This window comes from Hypanus sabinus, chromosome 10 (assembly GCF_030144855.1).
Source record: "Hypanus sabinus isolate sHypSab1 chromosome 10, sHypSab1.hap1, whole genome shotgun sequence".
Classification (NCBI taxonomy): Eukaryota; Metazoa; Chordata; class Chondrichthyes; order Myliobatiformes; family Dasyatidae; genus Hypanus; species Hypanus sabinus.
The window spans coordinates 152,162,136-152,178,620 of NC_082715.1; the positions used below are offsets into that span (position 1 = coordinate 152,162,136).

General features: G+C 39.9%; 1 protein-coding gene across 1 annotated transcript in view; it reads right to left on the bottom strand.

Annotated features, from left to right (window-relative positions):
• The window catches only part of sfi1 (SFI1 centrin binding protein), a 242,981-nt gene that overhangs the window by 141,484 nt on the left and 85,012 nt on the right, over positions 1–16,485 (bottom strand). The window contains exons 13-18 of the mRNA XM_059983256.1: positions 14,274–14,371; positions 11,297–11,363; positions 6,879–7,009; positions 3,809–3,890; positions 3,060–3,238; positions 2,440–2,515 (exon numbers count right to left, since the gene is read on the bottom strand). Of these exons, the coding sequence (XP_059839239.1) occupies positions 2,440–2,515; positions 3,060–3,238; positions 3,809–3,890; positions 6,879–7,009; positions 11,297–11,363; positions 14,274–14,371 (633 nt within the window). The remainder of the gene's footprint in view (positions 1–2,439; positions 2,516–3,059; positions 3,239–3,808; positions 3,891–6,878; positions 7,010–11,296; positions 11,364–14,273; positions 14,372–16,485) is intronic.

Below are 16,485 nucleotides of genomic sequence, written 5' to 3' on the forward strand. Positions count from 1 at the left end.
GAGATGAGAGCAGAAAGAATACTGCTAGAAAAAGAGGCAGGAGAAATAACAGAGGACAAGGAGATGCCAGAGGACTGAAAAATTGTAAATGTCACTCCACTCTTTAAGAAAGGAGGAAGGCAGCAGAAAGGAAAGTATAGACTAGTTAGCCTGATCCCAGTGGTTGGAGAAAATGTGAGAGGTGATGGAATACTTGGTGACACAGGATAAGATAGGACAAAATCAGCATGGTTTCCTTAAGGGAAAATCTTGCTTGACTAACCTGTTGGAATTCTTTGAGGAGATTACAAGTAGGATAGATAAAGGGGTTGCTGTGGATGTTATATATTTGGGCTTTCAGAAGGCCTTTGACAAGATGCCACACTTGGCTGCTTACCAAGTTAAGAGCCCATGGTATGACAGGAAAGTTGCTAAAATGGTTCGAGCATTTGCTGATTGAAGGAAGGCAGCTAAAGGGAATAAAAGGATTATTGCCTGGTTGACTGTCCATGGTAGTAGAAATAAATATGTGGACTATTTTCTAAACAGGGAGAAAATCCAAAAAATCTGAGATGCAAACACCCCAAATGTTAACTTGCATGTTGATTCGGTGGTGAGGAAGGCAAGTGCAATTTTAGCATTCATTTCAAGAGATTGAGAATACAAGAGCAAGGATGTGATGCTGAGTCCTTATAAGGCACTGGGGAGGCCTCACCTTGAGTACTATGTGCAGTTTTGGGCTCCTCATCTTAGAAGAGATGTGCTGGCATTGGGGAGGGCCCAGAGGACGCTCACAAGGATGAGTTATCATACGAGGAACATTTGATGGCTCTGGATCAGTACTCATTGGAATTTAGAAGGATGAGGTGGGATCTCATTAAAACTTTTTGAATGTTGAAAGGCCTAGACTGAGTAAATGTGGAAAGAATCGTTCTGTGGTGGAAGAGTCTAGGACAAGAGGGGCGTCCATTCAAAACAGAGATGCAGAGAAATTTCTTTAGTCAGAGGGTAGTGAATTTTGTGAAATTTGTTGCCACGTGCAGCTGTGGAGGTCAGGGTGTATTTAAAGCAGAGATTGATAGGTTCTCGATTGGACATGGCATCAAAGGTGACAGAGAGAAGGCCAGGGTGGAGGAGGAGAAAAAAAAAAGGATCAGCCATGATTGAATGGCAGAGCAGACTCAATGGGCCAAATGGCCTAATTCTGCTCCTATGTCTTATGGTCTAATTAATTCTAGGGGAATAAGTCTAACATCAATGGTAGGAAAATTACTGGAATAGATCCTGAGGACCAGGATTAATCTGCATTTAGAAAGGCACAGATTAAAAACAAGGATGGTTAGACTAGATTTGTAAATGGGAGATCACATCTGACTAATTCAGGTTGTGTTCTCGAAGAGGTAACTAAATATACTGAGAAAAGCTATGCTCTGTGATCTACAGAGACTTCAATAACACCTCTGACAAAGTTTGACGTCAGGCGAGCAGTGTTATACCTTTAGATGCGCTATTCGTTTTGTATGCAGTTTGTTTTGTACAAACATCAGTACTGTTTGTAAGCTGTTTTTTTTACACCATTTCCTGCACAGATTAATTTGGATTTCAACTTGGAGCAAACACAGTAGAAAGAAATCCATTTCTATCCATTCTTTATTTGCCCTTGAAACAACAACTCTATGAGTTTGAAGCTTTCTTAATATTGATAATACATTTAGTAGGTGTACTTTGAAGGAAGTAATATGTTCATCACTGTTAAGCCATCGTTACACCATGGTATATTCAGGAGCACAATGGTTCTGTATTGAATCTAATATATGTTTTACTTAACCTTCTGCAGTCTCACAAAATTTTTTCATTGAAAACCTTGAAGAAAGCTTCCGGCTCAGGTGATTTTTGAGGCGGTGCTTAACTGCTAAAAAAAAGTATTGAAGATTGTTGATTAGTACAGCAGGGATGATGGTGTTGAATGTTGAACTGTAATCCATGAATAGTAGCCTGACATAGGTACTGCTGTTATCCAGGTGTTCCAAGGCTGTGGAGAACCACTGAGATTGTATCTTCTGTAACCTATTGTGGCGGTAGGCAAATTTAGGCGGGCTCAGGTCCTTAAGCAGGAGCTAAATCTAGCCATGACTAACCTGTAGATGTGAGTGCCATTGGCCAATAGTCATTGAGGCAGCTCCACTTACATCAACTTGTATTAATGTAGTTCCAGTAACTCTCAAAAAGCTCACCACCATCCAGGAGTCAAAACCAGGCCCTTTAGCCTAACTAGTCTGTGCCAACTGAAATGCTCATCTAAGCTAGCCCCATTCGCCCACATTTGGCCCACAACCTTCTAAACCTTTCCTATCCACATAACTGTTCATACCAGGATACAGAGGACGTCAGATCCATTTGGTTTAAATTGCATTCTAGTTTGATTGCCATACACCCACTTGAATAAGTCTAATTTCTCACTTGTTGCCAAGCACTCCAGGTCCTATGCAAGGAAAACTTGTACCGATGTCTTATAGCTTCCATTTCTTTGTCTCGTCTGAAGAAAAGATAAGAAAAAAGATCCAGGAATTGAAATTACACCAATCGCTAATCTCCAATGATGAATACTTATACATGAACTCATTTGGAACTTGCATTCAAACAATATCACGAAGTATGGATGCCCTCAATTTTTAGGGCATAAACTATGAGAGTCGATACTTTACAAAATACTGGTCAGGCAGCACTTGAGAATATTACATGCAGTTTTGGTTACAACGCTATAGGAAGGATGTGATTGTGGTGGAAAGAGTGCAGAGGAGAATCATCAGGGTATTCCCTGAACTGGAGGACTTTAGTGATGGGGAGAAATCTAAAAGGCTGTGCTAAGAAGACAGACAACATTACAAAACAATACATTTGCAAAAGCTGAAGTTGCCTCAACATCCTTAAAGTATTACTCATTTTTATGCACTCAAAAGCCCTCCATGCCTTGCTCCTAGTCTTTAATTTAACAATTTTGTAACAAAATGTCAACAAGTGATTTTATAAAGAACTAGAGAAACATTAAGTAGATTAAAGCCCAGTGATTACATGCATACCCTGCTTTCTGCTCTCCCACAGTCTCTCTCCAAAAGTGAATATACTTCAGTAACAACTGTTGCCTAAAGAAATCATCAGCAGTGGTCGCCTTCTCTCTCTCCTCCACCTGGACAGCAGTCTTCACACGCCAGCAACACCAGTAACGAAGTAACAAGTGTCGAGTAGAATGAATCACTGCCTGTGGAAACAGTGATTTGTCCATCAATTCTTTCCCAAAACACCACCTGTTTAATGGAACCCTATGAAACAAACCAAGTGCAAGAGCTTTGTCACTGGATTCTTTAAGAAATCCACTCGTCAGCTTTAAAAGCCATTTATGAACCAATCATTATTGTTACACAGGTAAACACAACAGCTGCTGGCAGCCAGGAAGATTCAAAGAATATCAATGAGATCAGATACTTTGTTCTACCGTTGTTAGCTATGCAATAAATAATAGAACACAATTCCTTAAATAGCACACATAATCTTCAACACTTTAGGAGGCCTCATTTTAATGCTTCAAGGCAATGTCCCACATATGTGGCAACATAAGCATGTGGTGTGCAATGTGAATCCTTCAGATTCAGTCGTAAGTACCACTCACTAAGATGAAGCTGACACATTGAGTATTTATGTATTTGTAATCTGTATACTTAATTATGGTCAACACAAAAAGTACTTTATCAGTTTGAACTGACAAAAAATTTCTACAAAACAGGATTTTGTTATCATCAGTTATGATCAACTGCTGGAAGAATACATTTACCAGTCTCTCTGCCAGCCGGTTCTCACGAATCTGATCCATGATCTTCCACCAGACATAAAAAGCTGATCTCTGTACCACCTCTCTGTGAAGAAAATTTGTTAGTTGTTATAGTGTATAATAGATTGTCATACGGAGTTTACGTTCATATTACTCATATTTTTAGGATTTGCATATCATTGGCAATGCCCAAACCTCACTGTTTGACAATGTATTGGTGAGCTTCCTTTTTGAACCACTGTGGCCTTCTGGTGAAAGAACTGCCAAAGAGCTATCGTTGGGTTTTAGACCCCAGGTCAATGAAAAAACATCTCAAATTCCCAAACAGAAGCTGTGTAACTTGTAGGGAACTTGCAGGCCCTGTGGTGTTCCTAGGCACTTGCTGCCCTTGTCCTTACTGGTGATAGAGAGTGCAGCTTTGAACTCACTGTTGGAAGATCCCAGGTGAGTAACTGCAGTGCATTTTGCAGCCTGTACATGACAGCCATTGGGCATGATAGTCCTAAAGAAAATTAATGTTGATAAGGTTGAGGGATCCTTTATCATGGATCATAAACTGTTAGAACTAACTCATCCAGACCAGTGCCATCATACTCCTGAGCTGTCATATAGATAGCAAAAAAAGACTTTCAGCTGTCAGGAGGTGAATCACTCGATGCAGGATAGCCAGCTTCTGCCCTGTTCATGCAGCCTTAGTATTTACATTGCTGGTCCAGTTGTGATTATGAATAATGATGATCCACAGGATGCTGATGGTGGGGAACTTAGCAATACCATTGATTGTCAAGGAAAAATGGTTTGGCTTCTCCCTTGTTTGGTGATAACCTCTGCCTGGTATAATATTTGTTATTTGTCCATCCAGGTTTGTTGCACGCAGGGATGGACTTGTTGATTTGCAGAGGTGATGCAAAGGGAATTTAACATTGTACAATTATCAATCTCCACTTCTGATAGCATAATGAAACAATGGTCATTGACCGGCCTATGGTTAGGCCCTCCAGTTCACCTATCAGCCCCGACTAGGAGTTGAGGATGCCATCATCTGCATACTGAACCATATCTACGCCCACCTGGACAAGCCAACAAGCACTGTGAGGGTCATGTTTTTTGACTTCTCCAGTGCATTCAACACCATCCGCCCTGCTCTGCTGGGTGAGAAGCTGACAGTGATGCAGGTGGATGCTTCCCTGGTGTCATGGATTATTGATTACCTGACTGGCAGACCACAGTACGTGCGCTTGCAGCACTGTGTGTCAGACAGAGTGGTCAGCAGCACTGGGGCTCCACAGGGGACTGTCCTGTCTCCCTTTCCCTTCACCAACTACACCTCGGACATCAACTACAACACAGAGTCTTGCCATCTTCAGAAGTTTTCTGATGACTCTGCCATGGTTGGATACATCAGCAAGGGAGATGAGGCTGAGTACAGGGCTACGGTGGGAAACTTTGTCACATGATGCGAGCAGAATCATCTGCAGCTTAATGTGAAAAAGACTAAGGAGCTGGTGGTGGACCTGAGGAGGGCTAAGGCACCGGTGACCCCTGTTTCCATCCAAGGAGTCAGTGTGGACATAGTGGAGGATTACAAATACCTGGGGATACGAATAGACAATAAACTGGACTGGTCAAAGAAGACAGAGGCTGTCTACAAGAAGGGTCAGAGCCGTCTCTATTTCCTGAGGAGATTGAGGTCCTTTAACATCTGCCGGACAATACTGAGGATGTTCTACGAGGCTGTGGTGGCCAGTGCTATCATGTTTGCTGTTGTGTGCTGGGGCAGCAGGCTTGAGGGTAGCAGACACCAACAGAATCAACAATCTCATTCGTAAGGCCAGTGATGTTGTGGGGGTGGAACTGGACTCTTTGACGGTGGTGTCCGAAAAGAGGATGCTGTCCAAGTTGCATGCCATCTTGGACAATGACTCCCATCCACTCCATAATGTACTGGTTAGGCACAGGAGTGCATTCAACCAGAGACTCATTCCACCGAGATGTAACACTGAGCGTCATAGGAAGTCATTCCTACCTGTGGCCATCAAACTTTATAACTCCTCCCTAGGAGTGTCAGACACCCTGAGCCAATAGGCTGGTCCTGGACTTATTTCCACTTGGCATGATTAATTTATTATTATTTAATTATTACTGGTTTTATTTTGCTATATTTCTTCACTATTCTTGGTTGGTGCTGCTGTAACAAAACCCAATTTCCCTCAGGATCAATAAAGTATGTCTGTCTATCTGAAGCAGCTAAAGATGGTTAAGCCTAGTACACTGCCTCATGAAATTCCCTCAGTAATGTCCTGGATTTAAAATAAATTACCTTCAATAGCCACAATCTCCTTGTGCAATGTATGAACAATTACCACATGGTCCACTATGAATTCAGTTTTCCCGGGATCCTTGATTACCACACTTGTCTCTGGAGTCAGCTTTTCACGTACGTTTGGACTAAGGTCATGATGAAGACTGGAACTGAGAGGTCCTGGCAAATTCAGACTAAAATCCACGAGCAAATTATTGTTAAGCACCAGTTGATAACATTGTCATTGACGCTTTCATCATTTTGCTGCTGACTGAGTTGTTTGAGTGCATGGTAATGAGACAGATTAGGCAATTCTTCTTGTGAAGGTCATACAATTTTCCACATGATTAATAGATGTCAATATTGTAATTGTACTAGAACCAAAGATGCAACTAATTCAGGAATGCAGGCCTTCAGTGCCACAGCTGTAATGTTGTATGGTTGCATTGTCTTTGCTGTATCATGTGCTCGCAAATGCTTTTCAATACCGCATGAAGAGAATGGCATTTGCTGAAGAGCGACTTCTATGGCAGTAATCACAGGAGGAAGCTGAGATAGGTTATCTGCATTCCACACCTGACTGAATACCGTTGCAAATGTTTCATCATTGTCTCTACAGCATTCACATACTGGGCCCCACATCATAGAGCTGCAATCAAATTCATTGGCAGTGAGATTGCTTACCTCTATCCTGTGGATGCAGAACTGGAGAGGGCAAAGATGCAAAACAAAACACCATTCTTCACTTCACACCCAGCATTTGGACAATACCTGTGAAATACTCCTGCAGTCTCTTTCAGTTGATATAGGTGTTTCTTCTCACTCACAAACAACCTCCATTTTTTCAGGAAAAAAGGCAACAGCATCCTTCTATGGTGAGCTATAGCCCTTTTACCTTGAACCTGAAATATTAAACAATATCAAAGTCATAAGTAATCAATAACATTGTCTGCATAGTCCCTCCATGCCCACACTGACTTCAACACATATCAACAGAAAGCTGAGGAACATAATTAAAGCTTCACAATGATGACATTCCACCTGAGTTTAAATGCAGCACATGAAGGAAACTTCCATTCCCGGTCCTTAAAAGTTTTGCAGAGCATCCAGTTATTAATGACCATCACTGTGCAAAAATATCAGAGAAAACAACTCTAATTGGAAGCTTAACAGAGAAATTGCATGGGTAGAAAGGAACACATATCAATGGACACAATACTTAAGGAGCTGACAGTAACAAAGGAGCTGATTTTTAGCAATGGCAAGCACTAACATGGTCCATAATGGTCCACAATAGAGTCAAAGCAAACAGGAGATATCAAACTGAAAAATGAAAAGCAGTCATATTAGAATACAAGAATGAGAAGCAGAAATAGGCAATCCAGCCCTTTGAACCTTTACCACCATTCATTTGAATCCTGGCTTACCTTCAACATCACCTTCACTTCCCTCATACCCCTCAACATCCTCAAGTTTCTCAACATCTAGAAGTCTACTGATCTACTGAACTGACTCAATGACTAAGCCTCCACAGCCATCCTGGTTGAAAATTCTAAAGTTTCAATGTCATTTGAATGAAAAGATCTTGTCCTTATCTCAGAAGATTATGGGGGGATCTCACTGAAACCCACTGAATGTTGAAAGTACAAGATAGGGTGGATGTGGAGAGGATGATGTTTCTTATGGTGCGGGTATCCAGAACTAGAAGGCACAGCCTCAAAATTGAGGGACGACCTTTTATAACAGATGTATAGAGGAATGGTTTTATACAGAGAGTAGTGAATCTGTGGAATGCTCTGCCACAGACTGCAGTGGGCACCAAGTTCATGGCTGAAGATGATAGTTTCCTGATTGGTCGAAGTATGTCGCAAGAAGACAAGTGTATGGTTGAGTGGGATCCAGGATCAGCCATGATGGAATGATGGAACAGACTTGATGGGCTGAATGGCCTAATTCTGCTCCTACATCATATGGTCCTAAATAGTCATCCTCATGAGACTGTGATCCTTAGCCATGGAACACCATTCCTGTATTAATTTTACCATGTCCTGCAGGATTTTTCGTTTAATTTCACTGAGATCACTCCACATTCTTCTGAAGCAGGGAGTAATACTTTTTGCTATAGACTAATACGATTAAGGGGTCTACAGACCCCAAATTGGGAACCCTTATTCTAAACACATGTGAATACAGGCCCAGTCAGTCTCACCTGACAGGCGAGTATGATGAAGAACAAAAACAACTGAATGATGTTTTAAGATGCTCAGTAATATCAAAACTCCCCTTTTTTTGTGCCATATATTATTAAAATTTATAAATTATGTGATTGATGTATCAACAATGAATGCTACAATCAAAAGGAAGTAAACTTGACAAAAATGTATGAATAAAAATTGTGTAGAAAGTACAAAGGCTTATTGAATAGAAAATGTCCCGTGCAACTCTATTAAAAATAACATCTTATTTTGACAAAAAAGTTTAGTCTCAATTCTATAATTCATTGAAGTAAATTCATAGTGCCAAGTAAATAGAGTAGAACAATACCCTTTCAGAAAAGATTAAGACACAAATATACAGGGCTAAAGCAGTGTAAAACAAGCAGGTCATGATCTATCAGTATGTGCCATTTTACTGGTCCATCAGCAATCACAGTTTCAATAGCAAAGTATGTACGAAGTATTATCTCCCCAGACATCCTTTTCCATATTACCCATTATTAAGATCAACGGTTTAATCAGGCAATTAGAAACCTCAGGAGTAATTTTATTTCATAGTTAATATAATGCATCTGTATTAATATGCAACTATGAATCAAGAAACACTTTTAACAGCACAATTCACTTGGGACTCTTTCTCAGGCTGAAAAGTAATTACTTTTCACAACAGTTTCTTTGATACTTTCTGAGTTATCAAATTGCACTCATGAACAGGAATGAACACATAGTGCACTGAATGAACTATTCCAAATACTTGTTACCTCTAGATGTGGTTACTTCAATGCTAGCCTCTTTCATCTTGTGCTCCATAAGCCTGGAAGTCATCTTCAACTGTTTTCTTAATCCCACTTCGTATTATCCATCTCTCATACCCTGGGTTTTATGGCCTTCACTGGCTCTTCCATAAGCAACATTACAATTTCAAAATTCTTATCCCTCATGGCCTTGCCCCCTCTGATTTCAGTATTCTCTCCAAGCCCTAAAGACCTTGAAGAAAGCTAGACTCAATGCTGAAAGTAACTGTTGCACTAGTAACTTTGCCTTCAGCTGTTCAGATACCAAGGTTTAGAATTTCTTCCAAACTTTCTAATTGAAAAGCAAAATCTACAGATACTGAAAATCTGAAATAAAATCAGAAGATACTCAGGAGGTCAGGCAGTAGCTGTGAGGAGTAAACCAGAGTTACCCTTTTAGGCCAATGGACTTTCATAATGGTTTACTTCCCACATGTTCAAACTAATAAGTGAATTTCTTATCAAAGTACAAATCATAAACAACCCTCAGACTCATTTTCTTGTGGGCATACTCAATAAATCCTATAACCATAATAGAAACAATGAAAGATTGTTTCACCAACAGGGCAAACAGCCAGTGTGCAAGACATCAAACTGTGCAAATACAAAAATAAAAAAAGAAATAATAATAATAAAGTAAGCAATAAATATCAAGAACACGATAGTGTTCTTGAAAGTGAGTCCATAGGTTGTGGGAAGAGTTCAATGATGGGGCAAGTGAAGTTGAGTGAAGTTAACCCCTCTGGTTCAAGAGCCTGATGGTTGAGGTGTAATAATTGTTCCTGAACCTAGTGGTGAGAGTCCTGAGGATCCTGTACCTTCTTTCTGGTGGCAGCAGCGAGAAGAGAAGGATGACCTGGGTCGTGTGGATCCCTTATCCACGGGAAAGCTGATTTCCTGTGACAATGCTCCATGTAGATGTACTCAATGGTGAGGAGGGCTTTATCTGAGATGGACTGGGCCATATTCACTACTTATTGTAGGGTTTTCCATTCAAGGACATTGGTGTTTTCATACCAGGCTATAATGAAGGCAGTCAATATACATCTATAAAAGTTCATCAAAGTTTTAGATGACATGCCGAATCTTGGCAAACTTCTAAGAAAGTAGAAGTGCTACGGTGCTTTCTTAGTAATTGCACAAGTGCTAGACCCAGGACAGATCCTCTGAAATAATACCATGGAATTTAAAGTCACTGACCCCATCCACCTCTGAACCTCCGATAAGGACTTCCAGTTTCCTCCTCTTGAAGTCAATAATCAGCCCCTTAGTCTTGCTGACCTTGACTAAGAAGTTGCTGCAACACCATTCAGCCAGATTTTCAATCTCACTCCTATATACTGATTCATCACCACCTTTGATCTGGCCTATGACAGAGGTGTTGTCAGCAAATAAGTGAGAGAATCAGTGAGAGCTGAATATGGGGAGAATAAAATGGGATCAGTATGTGATTAATGTAAAAGTAGGTGTGGACTCACAGAGTTGAGATGTATGACTATGATTCTAAATAGAACTTGTTAAGAATTGACATTCAATGCTGATTTATAATCAGCTTAGTTACTTATTTTCTTTTTTACCTACCAAACCAATTACAAACTGCCCTATTCTGGCAAAGCAACTCCAGAGAGCTGGGAATTAGACAGAGGTAAGAATTGGTCCAGGCAACATGGTGGGAGCAGTGTAGGCTAAAGGATTAGGATAGAAGGAAGAATAAAAGAACAGTGGATCCTCAGAGAGACCACTTGACATGGGCAGGCCAAGGAAATGATGCAAAAAATGATATATTTCACCTTCTAGCTAAGCCTATTTTAGGTCTGACAGAATGAGAGGCAGGAAGTTAACCGCAAGTCTTAATAAAATTATACCAACAAGGAATACGACACAAGCAGAGCACAGTCCAGTGTTTGGCAGAAGCAAATCAACCCCCTTATGGATAATATTAATTTGATTAAATCCTTATATCACAAAAAGACTTTTTAAAAATCTGTTTTTAAGCAGAAAATAATACTACTGTGATGGAACTAAAATATTGAACTCCCAAAACCATTTCAAAGCTGTAAATGAACTGAGAGGTGGGTAGTTATAATCTTCATGATGTCATAGATTTCAATCTGCTGAACCTTGGACAGACTTGCTCACTCTCAACAATCTTGTTCATAATCATATCTTAATTCCTCACCTGATACCACTTTTTCTCTTGAAGGCGTGTCATCCAATAGTGCAGAGATTTCTTCAACAATACCTTCCTGTAATTGTTTCAGTAAAATCTGTGTTACGAAGCAGGCTTACAGACGCGTCATATAAACATTGTTGGAGAATTTAACAAATACGAAGTGGTTGATTAGCTTCCAAATAGAAACCAAATACTGATTTTTCCATCAAATAAGCTTTATTGTGAGGCTTTAAAACAGTATTTTAAATTATCATTTTTGTGTAAAACAAAATTATATCTTCAGGTTACTTTCTGTAAATTATACTCCAAGAGAGGTTCTGGGTTGCATTGCTCTGCAAAAATCTGAGTGCAGTTATCAGTTGCAAATAGTAGGCACTTCCCGGTGATATCCAACTTCTACATTAGCCAGAAAACAAACAAACTTGCATACTGATAGTTACAACTATTGGATCGCTACAATCACACAATCTGTGTCACATTTTGTGCATCACGCCATAGATTGTCTCTATTCAGCCAGCAGCATGTGATCTTCTGGGAGAGATAAATTGCCAGCTGACAAAATCAAGGTCATTGAGGGATCATAAATATCCAGGGCATACTACAGGTTAGCCAGAAAGTAGATCCAGTTTTGGTCCAGAGGAACTCAGAAAGTCAGGTTTAAAGACAAGACTAACAAGCATTTGGAGAAGGATTGGGGCTAGCACCAGCTGCAAGATCGGGGTTCAATTCCCACCGCTGGAGTTTATATGTTTGCCCTGTGACCACATGAGTTTCCTCCAAGTGTTCTGGTTTCCAAAGATGTATGGTTAGGGATAATAAGCTGTGGGCACACTGCATTTGTGCTAGGAGCAGGACACAACCTCTGCTGATTGATTTGACATAAATAATGTACTTATAACAGTGCAGCAGGGAACAGGCCCTTCAGCCCACAATGTTGACCTCACTGTATGTTTTGATGTGCATGTGACAAATAAAGGTAATCTTTATTAGGGACAGTCAGCATGGATCTGAGGTAGGTCATGCCTAAATGAGAGGAGGTGACAAATTAAATTGAAGTAGAGCTGTGGATGTAGTCATATGGATGTTAATAAGGTGTTTGACAAGGATCCCCATGATAGGCTCATTCAGAAAGCCATGAGGCATGGGATCCAGGGAAATGAGGCTACGTGGATATAAAATTAACTTGCCATAGAAGCAGAGCGTGGTAGTAGATGGACTGTATTTTGCTGGAGTTGGTGACTAGTGATATTCTACAGGTATTTGTTCTTGGACCTTTAATCTTTGTGATTTTTATATATGATGTAGATGAGGAAATCGAGGGGTAAATTTGCAGATAGCACAAAGGTTGGTGGAACTGTGGATAGTGTAGAAAGTTGTAGCAGGTTACTATGGGATAGACACAGCATACAGAACAAGGTGGAGAAGTGGAAGATGGAATTCAATCTGAAGTTTGAAGACTGAACTTAAAGGCAGAGTACAAAATTAATGGCAGGATCCTTAGCAATGCGGAGGAACAGAAGGATCTTGGGGACACACACAGATGCCTCAAAATTGCTATGCAAATTGTTAGGGCAGGTAAGGCAGCATATGGTCTGCTAGACTTCATTAGTCAGGAAATTGAGTTTAAGGGCCACAAGGTAAAGTTGACACTCTATAAAACTCTGGTCAGACTACATCTAGAGAATTATATTCAGTTCTGATCACCTCGTATAGGAAGGATGTGGAAGCTGAGAGAGGGTGCAGAGGGGATTTACCAGGATACTGCCTGAATTAGAGAGCTCATCTTACGAGGAAAGTTTGAGCCAGCTGGTGCTTTTATCTTTGGCACAACAAAGATGGTTAGAGGTGTACAAGAGGCAATAGATGGGGGGACAGCCAGCATCTTTTTCCCAGGGTGGCAATGGCCAATATCAAGGGGATATCCATTTCAGGTGAGTAGATGAAAGTTTAAGAGAGATATCAGAAGTAGTTTTGAGGACTATGAGGACTATTGCAAGAGGAAAGGATTAGATTGATCATGGAGTAGGTTTATATTGGTCAACACAACATTGGGGGCCAAAGAGTTCATACTGTTCCATGCTCCAGAGTTGACGCTTGCCTTACCTTATTCATGTATTTACAACCCGATCATAGGACTAGTATGAAACTATCCTCTTCATCAAAAAAGGCTACAACAGAGGTTTGTGCTCAACTCTGTTTACATTGATCATTAATATACAATTATAAAGTCCAAGATTCAGCAACAATCCATAGTTACTTATCTGGAGTAATCACAAAGGTGAAGTCAGTAGCAAAAGTGGCATCATTTTACATGCTTTGAAACGTGAAGATCAGTGTTCCTATTCATGAATTTTAGTTGTCATCTGTATACAAATTTCTGAGAACCAAATGTCCATATAATGTTAAATGTACCTTTGAGGAACTTGGCAAAATGAATGTGGACTAGCACAAAGGTTTCAGCATACAAAGGACATTTTCACCTTCTCAGAACAGTGGATGATATAGGGCCGAGTTGTTCTCCAATCTTGGCAATTTACTGGCAAATGTTTCATCTCCATGCAAGGAGACAGCATCAGTGCATGGTTGATTTTGGTGTGTCCTCCAAATGCTTGGCCTTTATACATTTTTCAATCAGCTAACTGGAATTCATTTCGAAAACACATTTGTGATGGAGGTGGAGGTAAAATCATCACTGATTGGCCAATCATCAACAGAGTTTCCTCCTCACGTCATAAATTGAGTTTCCAAAATAACTTCCAATCAGTTGATTAAAAAGTATATAAAGGCCAAGCATTTGGAGGACACACCACAATCAACAGCACACTGATGATGCCTCTTCGCATGGTGAAGAAATATTTGCAAGTAAATTGCCAAGATTTGAGAACAACTCAACCAAATCATCAAACATCTGAATTACACAACTTCTGAATTATTTCTAGTGGATATATGTTTAGAATTAAAAATTCAAAGGCTATTAGAATACCTGAAGTGATCTTGGGCTTCTCTGAACTGTTCCTGAAGCTCAAGCTCCTCTTGCTTCTCCAAACACATCTTCCACTGATTCCAGCACTTTTGCAGCACCTGTTCAAACAAGGTAAATTGTGACAGCAAAAACACAAGCCCAGGCCCAATACAGCTGTATTTATAGCACTGGACTGTTGAACAGGTCCAAGTGCAATTTAGTCACAAAGACATTCATCAACCTGTTTTAATCACACATTCACATAAAATGTATTTCACTTGCTTTCTGTCCTCACCCACGGCTATTGTTCATTTGCATAAAAACTGCCAACTTTGGATCTAGAGAAGAATTGCGGTTGCAGATTTTTGAAATAACAAAACCTATAATTTCTCTCGTACAAGGCCAAATACTGAAAAGCTGTGTTCTCTCCCCATCTTTATGATATTACACTTCTTCACAAATCAAGGGGGAAGAAACAGTACTTTAAACTACACTCAAAAGATATACCAGAATCTGGCTGAACTGCCTAAGCCACAGGATGTATCAAAAATAATTTAGTCTGCAATATATCCAGTCAGTAGAATGGTAAAAACATTTAACATAGAAAGAGGCAGCTTTCCACCTCATCACACCTATGTCAAATCCTTGAAAGACACATGTAATCAGTAATACAAGACATTCTGCAGATGCTGCAGATCCAGAGTAACACACACAAAATGCTGGAGGAATTCAGGTCAGGAAGTGTCTATGGAAATTAATCAACAGTCATGTTTTGGGTCATGACCCTCCATCAGGACTGGAAATTTGTGCTACTGGAGCACTTCACAGAGTCATCATGCAAATAAGTTTTAGAATATATTTTTAAACAATATAACCACAGTACTGGAAGGATAGCCAGATTATATAACAGCAAACAAAGGCACTCTGAAAGACTCCTCACCCGTGCATAATTCAGTCTCAAACATTCATGGGTGCTTTTGCACAGAAGTAAGTCATCGAACTGCAATCACTGCAAGTACAATGAACTCAATCAGAAGCTGGCATCAACTAAAGTAGCAAATTCTTGGGATCAAAACAGAATTGGTTTTCATATGTACAGAACTACAGCAAAAGAGACAACAAATCTAAAATGGGTTTCGGTACTGTAAACAGCAATGTCCAAGCTGATCTAGCTCAGAGCTCCAGACTGCTGGAACAACAGTGTCTTTAGTTCCAAATGATTTATTCCTGTTCAGTGCACACTTGTATCCATGAAAAAAACCTGCAATAATTCACCTACGAAGAACAGATGCATCAAACTTCAGCCAGCATCAAAAATGTACAATGCAAAGAGGTTATACTTTATCAATTGTTCAAATATTGATGCAAATTTAAACAATAAATGCTAAGAACAAACTCCTCTTAGTCTCAAAAATTATACCATGTTTTGTTACCCCATCACAATTCCAGCAATGAAACAAGAACAGTGCAATAAGAGTCACATTTTGCTTTGATCACATTAACCATAGAATAAGATGGACTGCAGACCTTCATTAATTTGAAATAGTGATGTTGTACAAAAGGATTATATCATAAATGTCTATTGTAACATAATTATACAGTAACTGAAATCACACTTTATACTCATATTTTGTAATGTTACTGGAATGTCAAGAAATCCACTTCAGTCCACAAATGCTTCACAGTTAATTAACTATCGCACTGTCACAGGTATTCCCCAAATCCTCAGTGTGTTAACACATGTTGAAATCACATAATTTATATCAAATTACAAGCATATCATTCATATAAAAACCTCTATTCTTTTCCAAATGCTTGGATTGTGCGAGGGGTGATTGATTTTGTGGCCTAAGTCTATTTTAGAAAACCTAGCACATTTATTTTTCCTACATTTACACACTTAGTCCAGCAGTCGTGGAGCACATGGATCCCTTCTTTGTAGAAGTCGGCACCTTGGACCTCCAGGAGTGGTCCACGGCAGCGGTGATTGATAAGTTTATGGCTCAAGGTAGAAGGAGATGAGTTATTAACTTCAAACCTTCTGTGTAATCACTCAAGGAATTGAACTGCACGTACATGTAACAAGAGCTGTATAACTCATCACCTTGGGCCACAAATTTATTAGTCACCCCTGCTTTGGACCACCTGGAGGTCCAAGACACTCTGGTTACATGCACGTGCAGTTCAACTCTGAGTGATAATGCACGAAGTTTTAAGTTAATAACTCATCTCC